The 24606-nt window shown below is 38.3% G+C and overlaps 2 protein-coding genes across 6 annotated transcripts in view; one reads left to right on the top strand and one right to left on the bottom strand.

Moving 5' to 3' along the window:
* The window catches only part of LOC127456316 (centromere protein N-B-like), a 17583-nt gene extending 11762 nt beyond the window's left edge, over positions 1-5821 (bottom strand). Inside the window, exons 1-6 of the mRNA XM_051724755.1 lie at positions 5512-5821; positions 2696-2741; positions 2508-2567; positions 2340-2413; positions 1982-2155; positions 1594-1695 (exon numbers count right to left, since the gene is read on the bottom strand). Coding sequence (XP_051580715.1) covers positions 1594-1695; positions 1982-2155; positions 2340-2413; positions 2508-2567; positions 2696-2741; positions 5512-5682 — 627 coding nt within the window. The 5' untranslated portion in view covers positions 5683-5821. The remainder of the gene's footprint in view (positions 1-1593; positions 1696-1981; positions 2156-2339; positions 2414-2507; positions 2568-2695; positions 2742-5511) is intronic.
* On the top strand, positions 5285-24606 carry cmc2 (C-x(9)-C motif containing 2). 5 transcript variants are annotated; one of them, XR_007899819.1, is made up of 5 exons: positions 6238-6561; positions 9909-10065; positions 10373-10444; positions 21659-21810; positions 24327-24606. XR_007899819.1 is itself a non-coding variant. In XM_051724762.1 (4 exons), the coding sequence occupies exons 2-4, from the start codon at positions 9985-9987 to the stop codon at positions 24408-24410; spliced, it is 237 nt and encodes a 78-aa protein (XP_051580722.1). In that variant the 5' UTR covers positions 5285-5311; positions 9909-9984; the 3' UTR covers positions 24411-24606. The 5 variants fall into 5 exon arrangements, 4 of the variants coding, with proteins under 4 accessions (XP_051580722.1, XP_051580721.1, XP_051580720.1 ...); XM_051724762.1 differs by lacking the exons at positions 6238-6561; positions 21659-21810 and adding an exon at positions 5285-5311; XM_051724761.1 differs by lacking the exon at positions 21659-21810 and having other exon boundaries at positions 6232-6264.

Below are 24606 nucleotides of genomic sequence, written 5' to 3'. Positions count from 1 at the left end.
CACAGTCTTGAGGGTTTCATGGGGTCCTCTCTAATTTCAGTTTTTTTTTTTTTTTTTTTTGGGTCACATGACAAAAAATGGCTACCTACAGTTGAAGTCAGAAGCTTACATACACCTTTGACAAATACATTTAAACTCAGTTTTTGACATTTGATCGTAGAAAACATTCCCTGTCTTGGTCAGTTAGGATCACTACTTTATTTTAAGAATGTGAAATGTCAGAGTAATAGTAGAGAGAATGATTTATTTCAGATTTTATTTCTTTCATCACATTCCCAGTGTGTCAGAAGTTTACATACACTTTGTTAGTATTTGGTAGCATTGCCTTTAAATTGTTTAACTTGGGTCAAATGTTTTGGGTAGCCTTTCACAAGCTTCTCACAATAAGTTGCTGGAATTTTGGCCCATTCCTCCAGACAGAACTGGTGTAACTGAGTCAGGTTTGTAGGCCTCCTTTCTCGCACACACTTTTTCAGTTCTGCCCACAAATTTTCTATCAGACTGAGGTCAGGGCTTTGTGACGGCCACTCCAATACCTTGACTTTGTTGTCCTTAAGCCATTTTTGCCACAACTTTGGAGGGATGCTTGGGGTCATTGTCCATTTGGAAGACCCATTTGTGACCAAGCTTTAACTTCCTGGCTAATGTCTTGAGATTTTGCTTCAATATATCCACATAATTTTCCTTCCTCATGATGCCATCTATTTTGTGAAGTACACCAGTCCCTCCTGCAGCAAAGCACCCCCACAACATGATGCTGCCACCCACATGCTTCATGGTTGGGATGATGTTCTTCAGCTTGCAAGCCTCACCCTTTTTCCTCCAAACATAATAATGGTCATTATGGCCAAACAGTTACATTTTTGTTTCATCAGACCAGAGAACATTTCTTCAAAAAGTAAGATCTCTGTCCCCATGTGCATTTGCAAACTGTTGTCGGGCTTTTTTATGGCGCTTTGAGCAGTGGCTTCTTCCTTGCTGAGCAGCCTTTCAGGTTATGTCTATATAGGACTTGTTTTACTGTGGATATAGATACTTGTCTACCTGTTTCCTCCAGCATCTTCACAAGGTCTTTTGCTGTTGTTCTGGGTTTGATTTGCACTTTTCGCACCAAACTACGTTCATCTCTATGAGACAGAATGCGTCTCCATCCTGAGCAGTATTATGGCTATAACTTTGATTTGGTGGACAAAAGTTTTTCAAATATTAATCATATTTTTCAATAAAACTGCTTATATATTTTTTAAAAGAAATAGTAATAAAATACTACTTTGTACTACTAATGTCAACATTTCTTTTTTCAAGAATATCAGCTTTTGAGACTTTGATTTTTTTTACTGTCTCCGGACTGTTACAAAATTACTTTGAACTCATTAACTGAAAAGAAGTTAATCTTAGAAGGGGTGTATGGATATAGATAGACAAAAAATGAGCATCACATCTTTGGTCCATATAAGATTTACTGAGAGCTGGTACAGCTTTGTCATTTACCTACTGAGGGAACAACAAAACTTTAAATAAAATAAATCTGCCTAAAAGTGCAAAACTCATTTGAAACACATGCAGGCAGAAAGTGGTTTGGATGAATCTTACCTGCTGATATCGTCTCAGAAGCAGGTTCCTCATTGCAGTGAGACTCCTGGTGCTAAGGTGGGCATCCTTCATGAAGCCGTGTTTAGTGGCCACTACTAGCGCCTATGTGAGAGAACAACACCAGACAGCCAGCCAAAGTCAACAACAAAGAAGGCCATTTTGCAGACCAAATTATTGTTCTTTCATCAAGGTGAAAACAATATTTCCAAGTTATTCATTAAAATCAAATCTGTCAAGTAATTTAGACAAGTTTACCATGTTGTCTCATCCACTAAGTGCTAGAGTGGTTATGCACTCTATATTTACATAAATTGCATCCAATTTATTATCACATGAGAGGGCAAGGGAAACCGAAAAGAAAATTATTACTAGTGGAAAGAAAAGTCACCTGATATAGAAACGTCTTGTGTTTAGCCATGAGGTTTGAGAAGAACACATAGGAGGTGTGCAGATGGTGCACAACATAAGTTGGCTTGAGGTGGTTGGGTTTGCTGAAATTGTCTCCCCAGGCAATCCGAATCCACAAAGCCTCATCCTCGTGTTTCTTTATCTTAATGGAAATCTTGAAAAGCAAAATCAAAATCAAAATCTTTCTGCCAAAAAATATATCAAAGAAATTAGTTCATTGACTCAGCGAGCCGAGTACAATTAAAATATTTTAAGTGCTATGTCATTTCGAACTGTTATAATTTATTAAATTGAATTGGATTTGAAAGCTTAAATGCAAAATAAAGTTGTGTTATTACATGTCGGACGACCCCGTGTAAGTGTGCTTTAAATTGCTCTTTAAACTGTGTCAGCTCCACATGAAGTGCATCATCTGTGAAGGGGAGAAGAATTAGGGTCAAAGAGTTGTCAACTCAACCACATAGAGTCCTTAATATTAACCAAACTACATACATAAACATCCTTACCCTGTACCTCAGTAAGCTGACATGCGTGCCAGGTTCCTTGATCAGGGGTTTCTATATGATCTAATGGTTGAAAATGATCAATAATACATTTGAAGTGTTATTAAAGTGCGAAATTAAGGTCAGAATCATTATGAATGAAGATTAAAGCAGATTATAAGAAATGTTACAAAAAATGCCATTTCACTCACAGATCATTTCCAAATTAGTGACATGCTTCAGGCTTAGTCCATTCTCCTACATTACAAAGACAAAAAGAGTGTGAGAGAGATTTTCACAACCTGATGTACATGTAAAACTTGCAATGCATTAAGTTCTGTTTGGGGACCCAAGACAGAGACTATTTAGCAGAGATGGGCCACTTCTATTTAAATGAATGGGAGAAACTGGAACACCCAACCAAGAAGCTCTCACACCCAACGGTCAACGGATGTAGAAAGGAAGTCCCGCCTTACAGTTAAAAGAGCCTATTAACTTTTAGATACAGACATTGCCTGTCAATCAACTTGCTAACACGCATGCGCATTAGCTATACAAGCCAGGAAAATTGCGTGTTTTAGTGTAATATGAGGTCAACAAGCAAAATTTATAACTCCAATATTATCAGATTTTATTGCTGATTTGAAATATGTTCTTTGATCGTAATATTGACCATCAGTTTTTGAGATTGATGGTCAAACATGGCTGACAGTGGACTGACTTGCTAGAAGGACTTTGTCCAAGCTCAAATTAACAGCTCAAAAACATCATGTTGATTGCAAACATTTCAATTAGGAGGTAGACTGATATATTGGTTTTACCGATTAATCGGTACCGATAGTTGCTTTTTGACACTATCGGTTATCTGCAAAAATATATGCCGATAGTTAATTTTTTTATTCCTCAACAATAAACCTCATCAGGTGAAATTATATATATATATATATATATATATATACACACTATATTGCCAAAAGTATTCGCTCATCTGCCTTTAGACGCATATGAACTTAAGTGGCATCCCATTCTTAATCCATAGGTTTTAATATGACGTCGGCCCACCCTTTGCAGCTATAACAGCTTCAACTCTTCTGGGAAGGCTTTCCACAAGGTTTAGGAGTGTGTTTATGGGAATTTTTGACCTTTCTTCCAGAAGCGCATTTGTGAGGTCAGACACTGATGTTGATCGAGAAGGCCTGGCTCACAGTCTTCGCTCTAATTCATCCCAAAGGTGCTCTATCGGGTTGAGGTCAGGACTCTGTGCAGGCCAGTCAAGTTCTTCCACACCAAACTCGCTCATCCATGTCTTTATGGACCTTGCTTTGTGCACTGGTGCGCAGTCATGTTGGAACAGGAAGGGGCCATCCCCAAACTGTTCCCACAAAGTTGGGAGCATGGAATTGTCCAAAATCTCTTGGTATGCTGAAGCATTCAGATTTCCTTTCACTGGAACTAAGGGGCCAAGCCCAGCTCCTGAAAAACAACCCCACACCATAATCCCCCCTCCACCAAACTTCACAGTTGGCACAATGCAGTCAGACAAGTACCGTTCTCCTGGCAACTGCCAAACCCAGACTCATCCATCAGATTGCCAGATGGAGAAGCGTGATTCGTCACTCCAGAGAACGCGTCTCCACTGCTCTAGAGTCCAGTGGCGGCGTGCTTTACACCACTGCATCCGACGCTTTGCATTGCACTTGGTGATGTATGGCTTGGATGCAGCTGCTCGGCCATGGAAACCCATTCCATGAAGCTCTCTACACACTGTTCTTGAGCTAATCTGAAGGCCACATGAACTTTGGAGGTCTGTAGCGATTGACTCTGCAGAAAGTTGGCGACCTCTGCGCACTATGCGCCTCAGCATCCGCTGACCCCGCTCTGTCATTTTACATGGCCTACCACTTTGTGGCTGAGTTGCTGTCATTCCCAATCGCTTCCACTTTGTTATAATACCACTGACAGTTGACTGTGGAATATTTAGTAGCGAGGAAATTTCACGACTGGACTTGTTGCACAGGTGGCATCCTATCACAGTACCACGCTGGAATTCACTGAGCTCCTGAGAGCGGCCCATTCTTTCACAAATGTTTGTAGAAGCAGTCTGCATGCCTAGGTGCTTCATTTTATACACCTGTGGCCATGGAAGTGATTGGAACACCTGAAATCAATTATTTGGATGGGTGAGCGAATACTTTTGGCAATATAGTGTATATATATATATATATATATATACACACAAAACGCTTCATCTGGTGAATGTATAAGCTGTTAAAAGTTTAATTTGTTAAATACTTGCATATGGATCATTGTAATGGAGCAAGTCTCTATCGTTTTCAAAATAAAACGCCCCAGTGTATATCGGGCTTGTTTATAGTTAAAAGTCCCACGATAAGCACCAAATCATAATTTTTCTGGTTATTATCGGAGTTTTGGTTCATTTTGGACTCTTGTAGCCTCAATGTCTGTGCCCGTCATAGTAAGGAAAGACTATGAAATCTATGATCATTCTATGATTTAAAAAGTTAATAGTTTAAAAAAAACTATCGGGCGACTGATAAAAGATTATCAGCCTTTTCCACCACCTTAGTTATCGGTATCGGCAAAATCCACTATTGGTCGACCTCTAATTTCAACTTCATAACATGTTTCAAAAGTCAAAAATGTCCCTTTACGGTAAGTCTGCTAAATGACAACTTACTAAATAGTGTTAATATCTAGGATAACAAACAGTTTTCTGAAAGGTTATTTCATACTGTATGGTAAACAGAGGGTAGACACTTTTGACCACAAACAGCGTAGAGGTCATTATCAACAGAACATGATGACAGGTAGCATTAAGGCATATTCCATATGTAATGATTATAAGCTGATACTGTTTTCTAAATAATTATGTTTTACCAATGCGTGAATGAATCTGCCCTCATTGGAAGCTGATTATGTTTTATAAATGAATAAAAAATGTTAGTGAATGTATCGGACCTCACAGAAGCCGATCGTGTTAAATTATTATTTAGTGAATTTATCGGACCTCACAGAAACTGGTGACGTGTTCTATCATCATCCATTTGGGTCTCGTGTAATCCAGAGCGCGCATCTGATCAGCTGATAAACAATTCCAGGTTTTCAGAAGATTTTCTGTTTTTTTGCTTGGTATTTTCCGCATTATCCGTTGTAAAACATTTTTAGCTTGTTCGTTCATTGTTTGGACGAACAGATTCTTAGTTAAAAGTTAATATAAATTAATTGTCGTATCGTTCATGTATTAAACGATCGAAACAAACCGCCAGAAATCAAACAGACGGCTAATCCGGAACTTCCGCTCACGCAGTGAGTCAACCACATAAAAGTCGATAAAAGCACTGTGTGTGTGTTCACGAATTCATTCATTCGTTCATTTATTTATTTGATTAACGCCATTGAAACCATTTAAAAATTACTGATATTAAAAATATTCCCAAATCTCTCTCTCTCTCTCTCTATGAATTAATGCTGCCGCTCTGTGAAGAGAAGGATGGAACTTTAATGTAGCTTTTCATTATTTCTATTTTTTATTTTTATGTGGTTGCCTTTTTTTTCTCTCCTTTTTATTTTTATTTTATTTTTTATGTGGTCGTTTGACCATGAAGTTTGGACAAACAATACATACAACAAGTCGTTTAATTACTGTTAATTTGATTGGTCGGAAAGGGTGAGAACAGAGTCATTGATTGGTTAGTGAGGATGTCAATCAAGATCTTTTGTCCGGAGTAGGAAACAGTAACGCACCGTAGGAAGAAAATAGGTTAGACAAAGGATTATGACATGGCTATTTGAAGGTTTTTATGCAAACTATTTCATTACAAAGCGAGTATTTGACAGCTTTATGACATGATCACATGTTGATAAGGAGCTGAGCAAAAAAAAAAAAAAGCTTTCTGATGCGTTGTCAGTTGAGTGTCATTGAATGTCACCTTTTAAACAAGTGAACTGTGTGCTGCCCTTCACCACATCAACACTGCTAGACTGACGTTATTTGATTATTAACAGAGCTGTGCATATATTAACACACCAATCCGAAACATCCCCAGTTGAACCAGCGGTGAGTTAGTAATTATTCATCATGAATCTCTAGCATCACTCACGTCACAGATAAAACTTATTATTTGTTAAAGTGACCTTATTCTCTTTGGTTTTCAAGAAAATTGTTAGTTCCTAATGCTAAAACCAGCAGTCCTGCGAATTCCACTTTCAGCACTTATTTATAAAATAAACATGAAAAGAGTGTAGTTGAGTGGGTAGAGCAATACTAATACATGATTTCTTCTGTTACAGGTAAGTGTTAATGCAGCATTTCAGCATGAGTGATGGGATGGGGAGGCAGTGGTATCCTTAAGAGTGATTTTGCCCTGTCAGATTGCTTAATCTAGTAATAAACTGATAGACCAGGCCGGTGATTTTGCTAAATGACTAAATATAAAATTAACCAATATTTGGCCATTTTGAGATTAACAGCATTGGCCATTAAATGAGCCCTCTTGCCAAATTAACAGAATTGAGTCAGATTGGAGCTTTGTTAATGGATAATGCACATTTTTTGTTTTCAGATGTTGAGTGTATTGCAGTGATTCTCACAAAACTTGTCTAGAAAATGTCCTGGTCATCATGATATTCTCATTACCCCAATGTAAAAGAACGATATAGCCTATTATTTAAATAAAGTATTTATACATCATAGTAGTACTCCCTTGGTACTGCTTTTAATAAAAAAAAAAATAATAATTGACCAACAGCATCACTTTTACTGTAGTTAGGGCTGGGTGATATGACTACAAAAATTATATCGCCAGCCTGTTGACGATATTCAATATACACTCACCAACCATTTTATTAGGTACACCTACTTATTCATGAGATTATCTATTCAACCAATCATGTGGCAGCAGTGCAATGCATAAAATCATGCAGATACGGTCAGGAGCTTCAGTTAATGTTCACATCAACCATCAAAATGGGGAACATTTTTTAACCTCAGTTATTTCGACCATGGCATGACGTCAGCTTTCTGTTCTTAGCTGACAGAAGTGGAAACCGACATGGTATTTATATTTCTCAATTTTATATTCGATATAGCGCTCAGCCAACTGTAATACAATAAAACGACTGTTACGGTAATGAGAATAATCTTTGAAAACAAAGAGAATAGTAAAAGTAAAACGTCATTACATTACGGTACTGAGAATTGTTGTATAATATGACCAGGACATTTTCTTGACAAGTTTCGTGGAAATAATACACTGCCTGGCCAAACAAAATATAGCATGCTCTAATATTTCGTTGGACCGCCTTTAGCTTTTATTATGGTGCATTCGTCGTGGCATTGTTTCACAACCTTATGCAACGTCACAACATTTATTTCCGTCCAGAGTTGCATAAATTTTTGGCTGAGATCTTGTATTGATGACGGGAGAGTCAAACCTCTCCGTAAAGTCTTCTCCAGCACATCCCAAAGACTTTCAATGAGGTTAAGGTCAGGACTCTGTGGTGGCCAATTCATGTGTGAAAATGATTCCTCATGCTCCCTGAACCACTCTTCCACAATTTGAGCCAGATGAATCTTGGCATTGTCGTCCTGGAATATGCCCATGCCATCAGGGAAGAAAAAAATGCATTGATGGTATAACCAGGTCATTCAGTACATTCAGGTAGTCAGCTGACTTCATTTTATTGCCGCATAACATTGCGGAGACTAGACCTGACCAATTGAAGCAACCCCAGATCATAACACTGCCTCCAGAGGCTACAGTGAGCACTATGCATGATGGGTGCATCGCTTCATGTGCTTCCCTTCTTACCCTGACGCGCCCATCACTTTGGAATTGGGTAAATCTGGACTCATCAGACCACATGACCTTTTTCCACAGTCCAATCTTTAAGCTCCCTCGCAAATTGAAGCGTTTTTTTCTGATTAGCCTCACTAACAAGTGGCTTTCTTGTGGCTACACAGCTGTTTAGTCCCAATCCTGTAAATTCTCGTCGCATTGTGTGTGTGGAAATGCTCTTACTTTCACTATTAAACATAGTCGTGACTTTTACTGTTGATTTTTTACGATGTGACTTCAAGCGTTTTAGTGATCTCCGATCACGATCATTCAAGATTTCTTTCCGCCCACATTTCTTCCGTGAAGCTGACAATTCACCACTATCCTTCCAGGTTTTAATAATGCGTTGGACAGTTCTTAAACCCAATTCCAGTGATTTCAGCAATCTCCTTAGTTGTTTTCTTTGCTTGATGCAGGCCAATAATTTGCCCCTTCTGAAACACAGTAACATCTTTTCTACGACCACGGGATACGTCTTCTGACATGGTTGTTTAAGAAATGAAAAGCTACACACTGCTTCAGTTAGGGTTAAAAGAATTGTTGCCAGCTGAAACATATTAATCACTGCAATAATGATCCAATCATAGGATCTTAAGTATCTGCTTATTTAAATCCAAACGGTGACTTTTTTTTTTTTTTACCAGGCAGTGTAAATGGTCTATTAATTGTGGCAATTTTTGTGTACATGATGTTAAATTCTATTATTACAGTGGGGTCCAAAATTCTGAGACAACCAGTGAAATAAAGTTTTTATTACAACATTTTTCAAAATAAATACAATTATCAGCATAGCAGTTTGTGCTAAAAAAACTTTTAATAAAAAAAAATGTGCATGAATTTGATAGTTTTTTAGTATTTGGTAATTTTTGCTTTAATGACAACATGAACTCTGGCTGGCATAGACCGCCACATGTGTGTCCAAAACCTAAAGATCCATGTTATCCTGCATGATTTGAGAATATTCCAAAGAGCATCTTGTGAAACCTGACCTTTTGCAAAAGGTTAAAGGAATATTCCGGGTTCAATAAAAGTTAAGCTAAATCAACAGCATTTGTGTTATAATGTTGATTACCACAAAAAATAATTGTACATTTTACCATTAATAGATTGGCCCCATTCACTTCTGTGTTTTTTTTTTTTTTTTTTACAAATGCAGGGATGAGTAAAACATTTTTTGTTGTGCAAAATCAATATCATGTCACAAATGCTGTTAATTGAGCTTAACTTGAACATGGTCACTAATCAAATGTAAGAAAATTGTAAAACATTAACTAAGCAATAGTGAAGAATCTTAAATATTTCTACTTCATTTTACATACTAATTTTTATTTCTATTAAATCTTGCAAAATCTGAGAATGTTCTGTTTATTTACAGGTTAAAATGAAAAAATTCCCAGGATTTTAGACCCCACTGTATATATTTAGTATACAGTATACCGGCCATGAGCCACCCTTCAGCCATATAGGCTGACCACAAACTATGGTTGACATTAAGATCTTGTTCCTCATATGAATAAACAGATCTGAGAGTGAATGTTGACTCTTGATTTTCTCCTGTTTTTGACAGTGGCCCTACTTTAACAGTGATAGTCAGCAGCAGTGTCAGTGGTATCACATTGTAACACTTACTGCCTTAACTAAGAATGCACCCCGATCTGTCGCCCCATCTACACTCTGACGAGTGTAATCAACTGATAACACTTCTCAAACAATGCCACAAGGAGGTATGGAAATATGCGCTTATGCCAACATGCACTTTCCAAACAGTTATGACTTGTCTCCTTAAATGGATGATCTACAAATGCTGCAAATTGTTGAGAATGAAATCATTATAGGGTGAAATTACACACTATATCTTTTATCTATTTTACCATTAATTCTGTTTTTTTGTTGTTGTTTTTTTCAGTTAATCTCATGATATAAAACCAGTGGAAAATAATGCAGCAATTAGAAAAAGTGTGCAAAATGTTTATCTCACTTTTGGATTGTAATAATTTTATCAAACAAATTAATGTTTGCATGTTTTTTTAGCACAACATCCTCAGGTTCTTCGGCACGTGTAATGATGTGGACCATGCAATGCGCAATTGTCTCAAGAAAGAGGTGAGGACAGCAATGACTACGTTTACATGGACACCAGAAAGCGGGTTATTGCGAGAAAGCAGCGTTCTTGTTTACATTAGGGATGTACCTGGAATGGTATCAGCTTTGATACTAACGTTTTTACATGAAAGGGGTATCGGTCTGTCGAGACCAATCCAAATCCGATACTATTTGTTAGTCATGTTCGTTACTGTCAAGCACCAAATATGACATAAAAGAACCATAAAAACACTAATAAAGAAGTCTATATGACTCGTGCATTTTAATCAAAGCCACTTGAAGACATGCGATAGCTCTGCGAATCGCAAAAGGCTGTGTTTAATAAGTAAATATATAGTATGCGCAGCGTGTTGTGCTCTGTTGACACAAACTCGCACGCATGCTGGTGATGCACTCGTGGCTATTTTTAGCCTTCACATCAGTGTGCAATATTTGAGCGCTACTCACGAACAACATCTCAGATGTAGATGCTCAATATTCGGTTCACTTGTAATATGCATTTAGAATGGCACTGGAGGTGCATTTTAACAGAATTTGATTAAGAATCGAATTAAACTACTGTGAACTTGCCAACATACAGACACGCTTACAGGACTTCCTGGAGAGTTCAGAATGTCAAAATAAAAGCCAGAGGGTTTTAAAGTTAAAGGGGCATGATTGAATATATTATTGTTGTATTTATTATTCTAAAAGTCAATGATAATAATAATAACAATAATAATAATTTATTATTATTATCATTATAATTTGAATGATAACAATATTTAAGCTGAGTGGGTTCCAAAACATTATCTAACATGCTGCTACATTATCCAGTGAACTAGTTAACAATAAAGTGTTTCTTAATAGGCTACACATTTATATTGAAATAATGTGTAGATAGAGGTTTGTGTTTCTTTACATATTAAAGAGTAACCCCAATATTCTAAACTGATTATGCAAAAAAAAAGAAAAAACAACAGCACTGGTATCATATTGGGATAGGCCGATACTTCGATTTCAGATATCAGATCAAAAGAGAAAAAGTGGTATCGGTGCATCCCTAGTTTACATGCACTGTATTGACCTTATGCGCCAGAAAAACTAGTGCGCAGCCATCTTGAAATTTTGTCTCGGAATTTCCATTCTAGTGGTTCGATAAATATATCTAAGTGTAATTAGCTAGCAAATTTTTTTTTTGATTTACAGGTTATAAAGTTGTCAAAACCTATCATGAGTATATAAGTGTTCAGGGGATGTCATAACAGCTGGAAGCAGAGCAGGGAGATTTTACATTTACATTTATTTATTTGGCAGACGCTTTTATCCAAAGCGACTTACAAAAGAGGAACACATAAGCGAATCATCTTAAGGAGACAATGATACGAAAAAGTGCCATATTACAAAGTTTCACCAGCATCAGAATAGTAGTATTCAAGACAGATTAAAGTGCAACATTTTTTTTTTTTTTTTTAAGTGACTGGTTAAGTGCTCATGGAAAAGATGTTTTTTTTTATCTGTTTTTTTAAGACAGAAAGTGAGTCAGCTTCACAGATGGAGTTGGGAAGGTCATTCCACCAACGTGGTACGATAAAGCCGAAAGTCCGGGAAAGTGTTTTGGTGCCTCTTTGTGTTGGTACAACAAGGCGATGTTTCTTAGCCGACCGCAGGCTTCTAGTGGGCATGTAGCTCTGCAGAAATGACTTTAGGTATGCTGGAGCAGACACAGTGACTGTTCTGAATGCCAGCATCAGAGCCTTGAATTTGATACGTGCATCAACCGGCAGCCAGTGGAGTGAGACAAGGAGTTGTGTAACATGTGCTCTCTTTGGTTCATTAAAGACCAGACATGCTGCTACATTCTGGATCATTTGCAGGGGTCTAATTGCACATGCAGCGAGGCCTGCAATGAGAGCGTTACAGTAGTCCAATCTAGTTATGACAAGTGACTGAACAAGAAGTTGTGTGGCATGTTCAGAGAGGAGGGGTCTTATCTTCCTGATATTGTAGAGTGTAAATCTACATGATCTTGCGGTCTTTGAGATGTGATCTGTGAAATTTAGTTTGTTATTGATGGTTACCCCTAGATTTCTGACCGTTTTGGAAGGCATTACTGTAATTGAACCCAGCTGCATGGTGATGTTGTGTTCAACAGCTATTTTTAAACATGAGCAGGAGATTTTGAAACAAGAGTACTTCATTCATAAATACACAATCCTACCTTCATGCTGTGGATGTACTGATGTGCCTTTGTGCTCATGAAACTCCATGAGACAACAAAAAGTCATTAAAAATATCTCTGTAAGACACCTCTGACCATCTTCTCATGTCATTCACCCATCGCGTTAGAGTTCAGGTAAGCAGATTTTTTGAGCGTTAAACCGGGACGGAGGAAGGGTGCACTATATTAACACACACATGCAAAAATTTAAGTTTTATTTTATATTCCGTTTACAACTATTTTAATCACATTTAAGCTTCAAAAAAATGTAAGGTGACAAATACATTTTAAAAAATACAATTATAATTTTCTTTAATGTTAAACTTGCATGTGTAATAATACTACAAGCTGTCACTGTTTCAGTGTTTCATATCAACTACACATTTTAACAAATATTAACAAGTTGAAACCTCAAAATTAAACAGTGTACTCTTGTATTATGAAAAAGTGCAGTGTGTCATAGCTTTCTGAATGTGATCTGCCAGATCCAATTTACCTCCGCTGGTGTCAGAAAAAAACAAACATTTAGAGTGACAGAAAAAACACCTTAGGAGCATTTTCACGCAGTAAAGGGGTGCTGTAGACTCACAACGTCAACTTTCTGTGCTCCCACACGTAATCCATTTTGATCGACTCTTCTCAGTAGCTTCAATACAAACAGGAAGTTAGATGACAAAATTCGGAAGAGTGGAGCGTGGAAAAGGGTCAGGGCTGAATAAAGTGAATAAGCAGCATACTTTTTACTCTCGTATACATGCGGCTCAGTCAGTAAGCAGTTTTCTCCAGAGCTACGTAATTACCCCGGGGATGCTTGTGTAAATAACAAACATGGTATCCAAGGAAGACTTCACTATTTTATTTTCTGTTACTTTGCTTTATTTCCAGATATTCCAGAGTTGTTGCTGTGTTTGTTTCCTTAACTTTCTATTGTGGCCTGCAGCAGAATTGCGCTTCAGTAGTGGGGTTTCCCTTTATGTAAAACTCTGGGATTTCCTCACTGTACGAGCACATATATGCAAATGTGAGGGACCATCGATATTTTCCAGTGGTGTTTATAAATGGGTATAGTTTATAGTGTATGTGCTTTTCCCACTGTAGTCCCAGAAATGTTTTGTTGAATTGTTGGGCTCCATCCTATGATGTTTGTTATTTGGTCTGTTCACACACATGCACACTCTTCAAAAACCTGTTAGAACGCCGCTTGTGTGTTCTCTGGGAGAAACCTAGGTGTGTTAAACCTCTTTCTCTTAATCTCTTAAATGGCCCTGGAATATCCCACTCTCTTAAGTGCATGTAAACGTGGTCAATGTGTGATGCTTTTTATTCTAAAGCCAAGACTGATCAGAACAGAGATCTGTTTGAACAGAGTTCAATGTTTGAGTTCCTTAACTGGTAGAAGTCATAGGTTTGATTTCCAGGGATCACATATATGCTTATAAAACTAGGGCTGCAACTTACGATTTTTTGATAATCGACTAATTTTACGATTATTCGACTATTCATCGATTATTACAACGATTAATCATTAGCTATTAAGTGTCTATTCCTCTTGTGCCTCGACTTAAAATCATCATTTAAAAATACCTCTAAATGAAAAAAATCATGGATTTTTATTAAATTTAATCCATTAAAGAATTCACTGCAAAAATTCCTATTGTTATCGTGTTTTTGTCTTGTTTTCCATTTTAAATTATCTGAAAATCATATAAGATATGATAGAAACATATAAGATATTTAGACTTGCTTTCAGAGAATGTATCTTGAGTATAAGTATATTTTGTATATAAGTGTATTTTTTCACTTGTTCATATTTCTGCCAGTGCAGTAAAGACAAAATATACTTGTATTCAATATATATAAGTCAAAAATATCTTATATGTTCCTTCTCAGTAAATGTTTCTTGTTTTAAGGATTTTTTGATATTTTAAAATATTAAATATATATTAAATATTGTATTCAGCATTCTCTGACATTTTTTTCTTCTGCAGTATAGCTCCTAAAATAAATACGTAAAGGAGTTTTAGATATTTATATTGGAAAACAAACCAAAAAAGACAAATCTAAAACCAATTTTTTTTTTTTTTTTTTTTTTTGCATTGTATATTGGGTTAAGACTATACTCTCTCACCTTTTTGTTCACTTCGATCCATCTTTCACTCACAAAAAAACAACAACAACTCTCTTCTTAATAGAGCTTGAATTGCCGATTTTCTTCACGATAAGATATGATTCACTACGTCGTGAGCCATCACAATATAATCTAGCTGCAGCAAGCGCACATGAAGGACCCACGTCCCCACGAGAGGGTATGTCAGACGGGAGAAGTTTGAAACTCTATCGTTCTGTTTTTCATGACTTGTATAAGTGGCTCTGACTGCACAGAGAAATGGCAGTTTCAGAGTTTGTGCTTATTTACATTTGAACTTTAATAAAGGATGCATTAAACATAACGCCGGGCTGTTTCATTTTTAGATGCTCTGACAGGCAAGTTTCGCTCAAGCGGAACGCCAGATCCGGCTTCAATTTATGTCGACTCTTCATGTCAGGACGACACTTCATCTGTACTTATTTAGTATTTTTGTAGTATAATTTCCTCATACTTTGCGATCTACATGACCTGAAGCTGTTTGGAAAGTTTAGAGTGCATCTGGACTGTGAGCTGTGTAATTCTTCTTCTCAGTCAGGCGCGAGATGCAGTGCTCCTCTCGCCAACCATCATTAGAGTTTCATATGATCTCGTGTTACGTTAAATGAGATCAAAGGACTATTCGGCAACGAAAATGTTTGTCGACAAATTTTTTATTGTCGACGTTGCCGATAACGTCGACTAATCATTTCAGCCTTAATGTATACCTTGAGAAAGGGTCAGAAATTAACCAGGATTCCAGATAAGCCACTTTTCCACCATTGGGCCGAATGGCTCCTGTAGCATTTCCACTTGAGCACGATTACAAACCATTCTCAACCCAGATTTCTCGGGATGGTTAGCTATTTCAGCACGTATTAAAGAAATAACATATCCATCATTACAGGAGAAATGCACATGAGTTTCTTTGAACAGTGCTTAACCTTTTTGCACATGAGTTTCTCCTGACAGATCTGTGTATAAAATATAAAAAGACCAAAGAAAATTATGATTTGTACATCCTTTTTGACCTGAATTAAACTGAAAACAGTACAAAGACAAGATGATGATTAATGTTTTAACTAATCAACTTTATTATTTTTTCATTAATATACACTCATTCTACGTTTGATACCTGCAATACATTTCAAAAAGTTGGGACTGGGGGCAAAAGCTCAGTCATATTCACCATTGAAAGGCAATTCTGCATGTGAAATACAGTCATTTTAATGGGAATCTGCACGATCAGGAATGTTGATGGACTTTGCAATTGCAAAGAAATTTCCCTACGCAAATTTTGCATGATGAACAACATCAAACAAACTCCCTAACAACTCAAACTTAAAACATTAATCTAAATGTAAAAAAATCTGCCGTGACTTAGACAGAGAGCTGTATATTCTAACATCAGGACCAGGGAATTATTTAAAATTTATTCTAGCAGTGCATTTATTGCTTTATGTATCTTGTGCTTTATTTAAAGTTAATTTAATATTTTATTTTATAGGAATAGCAATAATAGACCTTTTTTACACAGGCTAGTCCATACGGCTGTGCATTTGTTTAGTAAAGTTACTTTATTTTACTTTAGTTTTATGTTTTATTAGTTGCAAAGATCATAGGGCGAATGTACGATTCATCAGGAAACGAATAAACCTTACCTCAGTTTCCAATGATTTCCCAGGGATGATGAAACAGAGAAAAATGGTTTTATGTTATTCGACTGGATGAAAGCACAGATTTGTGGGTTCAAGAGTAGCAGTTCATTAAGTAAGAAATGCAAAAATATAACACAAACAATGGTACATAACACCTTATTAAATAATAACAACATGACAGTGCCATACACCATAAAAAATTAGCATTTATTTATAAAGTGACAAATTTGTTCGCATTGCTCTTATGTCCTTATTATTTCATAACATCTCCATTTATGTTTTAAAACCAACTTTACCTTCATGAAATAAAAGAATCTTTCCACCACAGAGTTTAGGTGCATCCCAAACCGCATACTTCTGCACTATTCTATGCAATTTTGTAGTGTAAGTAGTGCGAGTAGTATGTTTACACTGAAAATGCAGCATAAAGAAGTGTACTTTTAAGTACACGGATGATGCACTTTTTCAACTGTCGAAATGGAGTGTGAAATGTTGGACACTTCATGCACTCAGCGCACACGGCTTGCCATACATAGCGGAAGGGGCGGAGTTACCTGGCTGTGCTGCTGGTCTGATAAAACAGTTGTAAATAATGAAGAATGTAGCAGCTAGCGAAACTTCAGTGGATACAGCACCTTACGAATGTGAGTTGAATGCTTTACCATCACCCCAAGTTGTGAGAATATGTACGTTGTTTAAGATACAAGTGTTGATCTGAGGTTGGCTAACGCGCTAAAGCTAGTGGCAACACATCACGTACGCTTGAAATGTCACTTCCGTCAGCTGTAAAACGGCAAATGCGTCCGTGTAGTAAAAATCCATTAAGTGTTCCATTTGGGATAATACTACACTTTGAAAATTCATGCACTCAATGTAAGTGTATAGTGTGTTGTTTGGGACACAGCATTTAATTATTTGGGAACATCTCGGTTACTAATGTAACCTCGGTTCCCTGAGATGAAGGGAACGAGACATTACATTGTAACGCATATGGGGAGTGTCTTCTTACACGACTTAGTTGAAACCTCTCTACAATAATGCCAATATTCTAATATTGGCTATGGTGTTTGAGCCCCGCCTGTTTTGGCACAAAACTGTCCACTATAAAAACAGGTGCACAAACACCATTTCCTCAGAATTTCTGACTTAGAACAAGGAGCACATCGCTTGTGCTTCAAGAACTCTGAGTCTTGTAGTGCGGCTGGCGTTCGCAATGTCTCTTTCCTTTCATCTCAGGGAACCAAGGTTTTGTACATAACCGAGACATTCCCTTACGACTCGGTACACTCGACATTGCATAGTAGCATATGGGGAACAGAATCCCATCACGCCGCACTACACAACATAACTTCCCAGAGAGGAAACATTATGCCGCAGTCATGTGGGATGGCGACCGACATGAGTATACCGCAGAGAGTGATCCTCATGTTGGCCAGGAGGGGAGCACTCATAACGAATATATGAACTATAGTCATGTAGTATGAATTAACTCCTTATGAACCCAGTCGGAAAGGGAGTTTATTTATAATGAAAGTGCTTGTAACTTTATAGTACATTATAACAGCCTGAATGCAGGCGATTGTGTAAATGATGGGGAGCCCTTACTTAAAGGGAGGGGCATAAGTATATATATATTTGGCCAATGAATAGCAAGTGCTCTAAACAGAGAGGACTTGTGAAGGAAGAGACATAACATCTAGGTTGTAAAACCTTGGGAATGTGTTTTGAGAGCACCATCCTGCTGCAAAACATATGTCTTGTAAGGACACACCATTCGTCCATGCCCATGAGGAGGCCATGCCTCTAGTTGAGTGTGCTTTAACACCAATTGGGCAAGTCTTACCCTGCGACTCATAAGCCAGGGCAATTGCATCGACAATCCAGTGAGAGAGCCTTTGCTTGGAGACAGACATTCCTTTTGTGCGTCCTCAATAGCATATAAAGAGCTGATCAGACAAGTAAGTAAGCTCAATGTATGCATGTGTTGCCCACACAGGGCATAACAAATGCAATGATTGTTCCTCATCCGAATTAAATGGAGGAGGGAAGAAGGTCTGAAGGTGAACCACCTGCGCTTTGAAGGGCATGGTTAGGATCTTAGGTATATAGCCTTTCCTGGGTTTGACAGTGGCTCTTGAAAGACTGGGGCCAAACTCCAGACATGAATTGTCGACTGATAGTGCATGCAGGTCACCTACCCATTTTACTGTGGTCAGAGCCAGCAGTAGTGCGGGCTTAACGGAGAGCATGTGCAAATTAACAGAGTCCAAAGGCTCGAAGAAGGCCCTGCGAGAGCTTTTAGGACTAAAGTTAAGTCCCAATTCGGGACTGTAGCAGCCGAGGTGGGTTTAATCGTGTTGCTCCCTTAAGGAACTTTATGATTAAATCATGCTTGCCTATAAATATGCCGGCTTCATGTGCGTGATACTCAGATATAGTTGCCACATTCACTTTGAGCATTGACGGGGTGAGTCCTGCGCCTAATCGCTCTTGAAGAAATATTAGAATTTCATGTTTGGGGCAGTTTACTGGGTCTTTGCCATGTAAGAGACACCAATCAGTGAACGCCTTCCATTTTAGCGCATAGAGGCGTCTCGTGGATGGTGCTCTAGCCTGTAAAATTGTGTTCATGACTGAACGTGTCAGTTCTGGCGTGTCTAGTGTGCCCTGTTCAGGGGCCACATATGCAGGTTCCACAGTTGGGGCTGGGGATGCCAGATTGTACCTTGTGCCTGAGAGAGGAGATCCCTCCTCAGCGGTATTTCCCATGGCGAGCTGTACAGCATCTCCATCATTTCCAGAAACCATGGCTGGTTGGGCCATTTTGGCACAACTAATAGAACCGTTTCCTTGTCTTCTCGGACTTTGCATATGACAGAGTGAATTAGGCATACCGGGGGAAACGCATATTTGCGTTTCGCCGGCCACTTGTGTGCCATTTTGTCCGCTCCCATCGGGGCTTGGGACTTCGAGTACCAGAGGGGACAGTGGGCATTCTCCACTGAGGCAAATAGATCAATTTCTGCTTTGCAGAATATTTCCCAAATCCTCAATAAAGTTTGAGGATGAAGTCTCCATTCGCCCAGCATCACCCCTTGGTGTGACAGTAGGTCTGCGGTGTAATTCAGGCAGCCTGGGACATACACTACCAGTCAAAATTTTTTGAAACACTTATTCTTTATTATATATATTTTTTCTTCACATTTTAGAATAATAGTAAAGTCACCAAAACTTTGGAATAACATAAATGGAACTATGGGAATTATGTTGTGACTAAACAAAATCCAAAATAAATCAAAACTGTGTTATATTTTAGCATCTTCAAAGCAGTCACCCTTTGCCTAGAATTTGCAGACATGTAGTCTTGACATTTTCTCAACCAACTTCTTGAAGTTTCACCCTGGGATGCTTTTTAAACAGTATTGAAGGAGTTCCCATCTATGTTGGGCACTTATTGGCTGCTTTTCTTTATTATTTGGTCCAAGTCATCAATTTCAAAAACTTTTTTATTTTTAAATTACATTTTAGTTTTGTAATGAAATAAATGAATATGGTGGCACAATTATATTTTTGTCTACAAAACTAATTTCAAACATTTAAGCATACGCCTTCAGATCAAAAGATTTTTAAGATCATGAGAAACATTTTAGTCAAGTGTTTCAAAACTTTTGACCGGTAGTGTATGTCGCTCGCAGGGAGAGGAGAGGTTGCTCGCTCCATAGAAGGAGGCAACATGTCAGTCTCAGCAGTGGCAGTGAATGAATTTCGCCTTGGCGGTTTATATATACCACAACTGTCATGTTATCTGAGCGAACCAGGACATGACAGCTTTATGAGTGTGCGATTTAAATGTCTCAGAACCAGGATTGGCCGAAGTCCACCGTCTTTCTTTGGAACAAGAAAATAACCCTTTTTGTGCTTGACAATTTGGTACAATCTCTGTCGCGTTTTTTACGATGATATTGTGTATTTCGGATTATAATACTGGCGTGTCTTCAGGTGAAACCGTGGAAGACAGAACGCTGTTGAAACAGGGTGGCCGTTGTGCAAATTGGATCATATAACCATGTTTGTTAGTTTTTTGCACCCAATCTGAAATCTGCTCACTATAGGGGAGCGGTTGTGCATAATGTGTGTGCTTTGAAGAGGAAAAGGGCTCTTTTTTTGAGAATGTCTCAAAAGGTCGTGCATCTTGTGCATTTGCAATGAGTGCTGTAATCTTTATTGCATTTTGTATTGCACAGAAACAACATTTTACAAAACATTGTATACAACAATACTCCTTTCTCAATGAACAGCAGTGGGGAGATGGGGAACAGTGTTCTGTGTTTCTAATCAAGCCTTCTTCGGAGCACCGGAGGGAACCATGCGCTCCGTTTTCCGCTTCAAAGTGTTGCGCCCGTCAGGAGTGCTTTTGCTGCACTGGGGTGTTCCTCCTGTCAACACGAGGCGAGCACTGATACGGCTGCTTCCATCTGGGCCATGGCTTGCGTGGCCTCACTGGTGGCAGCAGGCATGGGTCTTTTAGCCGGGCGCTGGCTCAAAACAGGGCGAGCCGGCTGTGCTATGCTCCGTTTGGGCATAAAGTGTCTTATAGCTTGTGACTGCTGCTGAGTCGCGATGTAATGCTCAGCAAACTTACTCACCGCACCGCCAAAGAGGCCGGCTGGATACATGACAACGTCATTATCCTCCTTATCATCCCCAGCGTCAGATCCACCAAACGAGACGAGGCCGCACACTCCTTCAGAGGGGCTGGAGTTCATCTCGCACATAGCGTATTGGGAAACATGCGCTTCGTGGAGATTGAGGGGCTCGTGGGGCATGTGATGGCATGAGGTCCACCTCAAATTCATCCTGCTGGAACTCGCGGCTCCGCCGTGCCTCCTTGTGTGTATCCTCGGGTATCACAGAAGAGGCTGATGGGAGGGCGCGAGAGGTTGAATCGTCCCTCAGAACGAGGGCGATTTGTGAGCGAAGCGACTTGAGACTCATATCCTCATAGTGAGGACAGTCTCTCTCCATGAGAGCGGACTCTGCGTGGGCACGGACCAGACAGAAAACAGAGCTCTCATGTTGGTCTGATGGCGGGATGTGTCTCTCACACAATGAACTCTTACGGAACGACATCTTGAAAAAGACTCGAACACGTAAGTGGGTCTTTTAGATTTATAAATATATAATTAAATATATATTTATTTATATCACACAAAGTACAATTGCTTTTAAAGGATACTCAACACCTGCCGACGCACTGTGGAGAATCAGGATGCTGAGGCCCGTTCACCAGCAAAGTGGCGAGGCAGAGAGATGTTCGCCGGAGCACTGCAGGGGAGCGGAGAGTCTTCTCGCTGCCTTGAAGATTCCGCCCGCTGACAAAAAAGTAAAGATGGAAGAGTTATCTATATAATGTGTGGTTTTTAGTAATAGTGCTTCAAGATGCATCTCTCTTTGTTGCATGTTGGATGCTCTTTCTTCTTAATAATAACTAATGAAATGCCCCAATAAATTACTTTTGACCAAACAAATGTGCTTAAATTATTCAAGTGCAAGGGCTTATGGGTATTCCCCACAACCTTAGTTCTGGTCTTGATCGTTTGAGTTAGTAGTACTTCAAATCTTAATTTTATGGATGTTTAAGCCAAAGTCTTTTGAGTTCAAGGAACTCAATTATTATTTTACTTTATGTATCACTCTGTTCACTTTATAATAAATATTTTGTGTTACACACATTAATGCAAATTAAGTAATTTAAGCTAATACATTTATAAATATGTACGTTTCTGAGTAGAACCTACTTATTTTCTTACGTTATGTTTGTTGAGCCAACTAATCTTTTTTTTTTTCAGTGTAGCAACTGCATTAGATTTAAAATACAAATAGAAAAAAATAAACATGCTGCGAATGCAGAATCAATTAAAACACAATGTTAAAAGTAAAATTGCCTTTAAAACATTTTTAGACTCCATTATGTTTATTCCTGAGAAAATAACTTGAGCAGTATGCAGCTCCTCATTTTTCTTCAAAGGACATAACACTTTCCCTGACAATCACCTTGCTATTTACCACATTGGATACTTGTGTACATTACAATTGAAGATGAAGCATGTATAAAGTGCTGTGTCAAGCTAAATAAACAGTTTAACAAGTTGAGATATTTAGTTAAGTTCAACCAAGGTAGTTTAAAACTGACGACAGTCCATTGGCAGAATGCAGATGGGGACATGTGACAAAGGTCAAAAGGTTAACAGTGAAAATGTATTTCAATTGAAGCTTTTGACATAAATAGACAACATGGTGTGTTTTTAAATGATTAAGTAAAAAGTGCCACTGAAAAGCAATTCCAGGGGGCAAATATTTCCCCTTAATAAAAGTTCATTTCTGATCCTGCCACTTTGGATAAAATTGTCTGCCAAATAAATAACCAAAAACATTGAACAGAGCTGAGTGATTGTTTATTTGTCAACAATAGAGGTTTAGCATCAGTTACTTTTTGGCGAAATGCTTGTTTTCTATCAACTATAGAAATCTGAGTCATCAAACAAAAAGATTGTGAAAGTGTTCTCTAAGAAAAACTTGAAAACTGAATGCATGGGTTTAGGGATGAGCACGAGTACTCGGGTACTCGGACATGGCAGCAATGGTCGATCATGAAAACGATGATCGACAGTGATCACGCATGATGTGACTTTTCACTTAATTCGAAATCCAGTGACAATTACCTGACAACTAAACACACAAACAAAGAGGGAACTTATTTTTAATTTTGAGATTGATTACATTGTGGTTTTGAGGGGTACACTGATTGTCAGAAACATCTCATAGCAACCAAACTGATACAACACTACAATGCTAACGTTACGATAATCAAAATGGAGTGTAATTAATCGTGTTTTGAACACCTGTCTCTGGAAAATGTTTGCTAAACACGTTTTATTGTCATTTCATTTAAGAACTTTGACTCGTTAATGGATATTATTTAATAAACGTAAATGTTTGTCACTAACCGTAAACCTGCCTGCCTTGCGTGAAGTAACACGCACCAGCATCTTGACGAAATGGGAGTTGAAGATTTCTGCACGAGTTTCCAAGTTAGATGTCCAATATAAAGTGTCATTCCATTGCACTACCCCAGTTGAAAGGTGGAAATTCAGACTCTCTGAGTTGAATGGAACACTTCATGAATCATCACAGCAACAACAATACAGAGTATCGCGTCTTTCCTCAGAAGAGCGAACATTTGGGGACACACACACACACACACCAGGCACATGTGGCAGTGGACTCAACGCGCTGAAGCAACGCATATACAGCAGGCGAGTGTTTCAAAAAGCTAGACAGAACACAATGCAGCATCTTCAAACTGAACTTCAATTTAACACGCATAGTAAAAATGCAATGGTTATGGCATCTCCTGTTATTTGAAAATAGACGGTTCAGACAGTCACTAAAAAAACTGGTGTGTGCTTACTAAGATTACTATGGTAACCTGAAAGAAGAAGAGACAGACGTGCGTTGGGCACATTCTTTCAGAGTTGGACAGCGAATCTTCACATAATGAGAGATATAATGATGCATTATATTTTGAATCTTTTGTACATTTTGTAACATATTATTTTATAACAGCCTATAATAATGAATAGATGATATACTGGAACAACAAGGCACAGTGCAGCAGCCATAGACGTTTGTCAGACATGTTATTATATATACAGTTATGAACATGTAATTGCCCCTTGAATACTCGACAAGTACTCGAGTAATTAGTCTGAGTACTCGAGTAGACAAAATGACCAAAATGACCATCCCTACTTGGATTTTCCTTACTGAAGGAGTGTACTGAGGTTTATGTGCAGACTTGTGAAAAAATCATGTCTGACTTTCTGTTTTTCCACACAGTATCAGGCAAAGAGGGAGCGCAGCAAAGCCCACGCTGCAGAAATGAGACGGCGTTTAAAGGACGAACCAAAAGAGCATCCCTAAGATCAAGCCTTGGAGCAAAGGCCAACTCCAGATATGACCTGGCCTCTGGTGCCTGGACACTTGAATCTGGAATGGTATTCTCTGAGGATATACAGTATAATTTATTTCCGACTCTATACATTAAGACAAGGTGGTTTGATTTGTTCTTTGTCAGCTCCAATCATGTGATAATTCAAACCATGTAACATGAAAGTAT

This window comes from Myxocyprinus asiaticus, chromosome 18 (genome assembly GCF_019703515.2).
Source record: "Myxocyprinus asiaticus isolate MX2 ecotype Aquarium Trade chromosome 18, UBuf_Myxa_2, whole genome shotgun sequence".
Classification (NCBI taxonomy): Eukaryota; Metazoa; Chordata; class Actinopteri; order Cypriniformes; family Catostomidae; genus Myxocyprinus; species Myxocyprinus asiaticus.
Note: the sequence above shows the minus strand (reverse complement) of the source record. Positions and strands in the feature narration are given on the sequence as shown.

Excerpts from the sequence above, each read along its gene's own strand:
- cmc2 (XM_051724762.1), top strand. The coding sequence starts at position 9,985 with ATGCACCCCGATCTGTCGCCCCATCTACACTCTGACGAGTGTAATCAA. Across the intron at positions 10,066-10,372 it reads TCAAACAATGCCACAAGGAG|CACAACATCCTCAGGTTCTT; the intron begins GTATGGAAATAT and ends ATGTTTTTTTAG. Across the intron at positions 10,445-24,326 it reads GCAATTGTCTCAAGAAAGAG|TATCAGGCAAAGAGGGAGCG; the intron begins GTGAGGACAGCA and ends TTTTCCACACAG.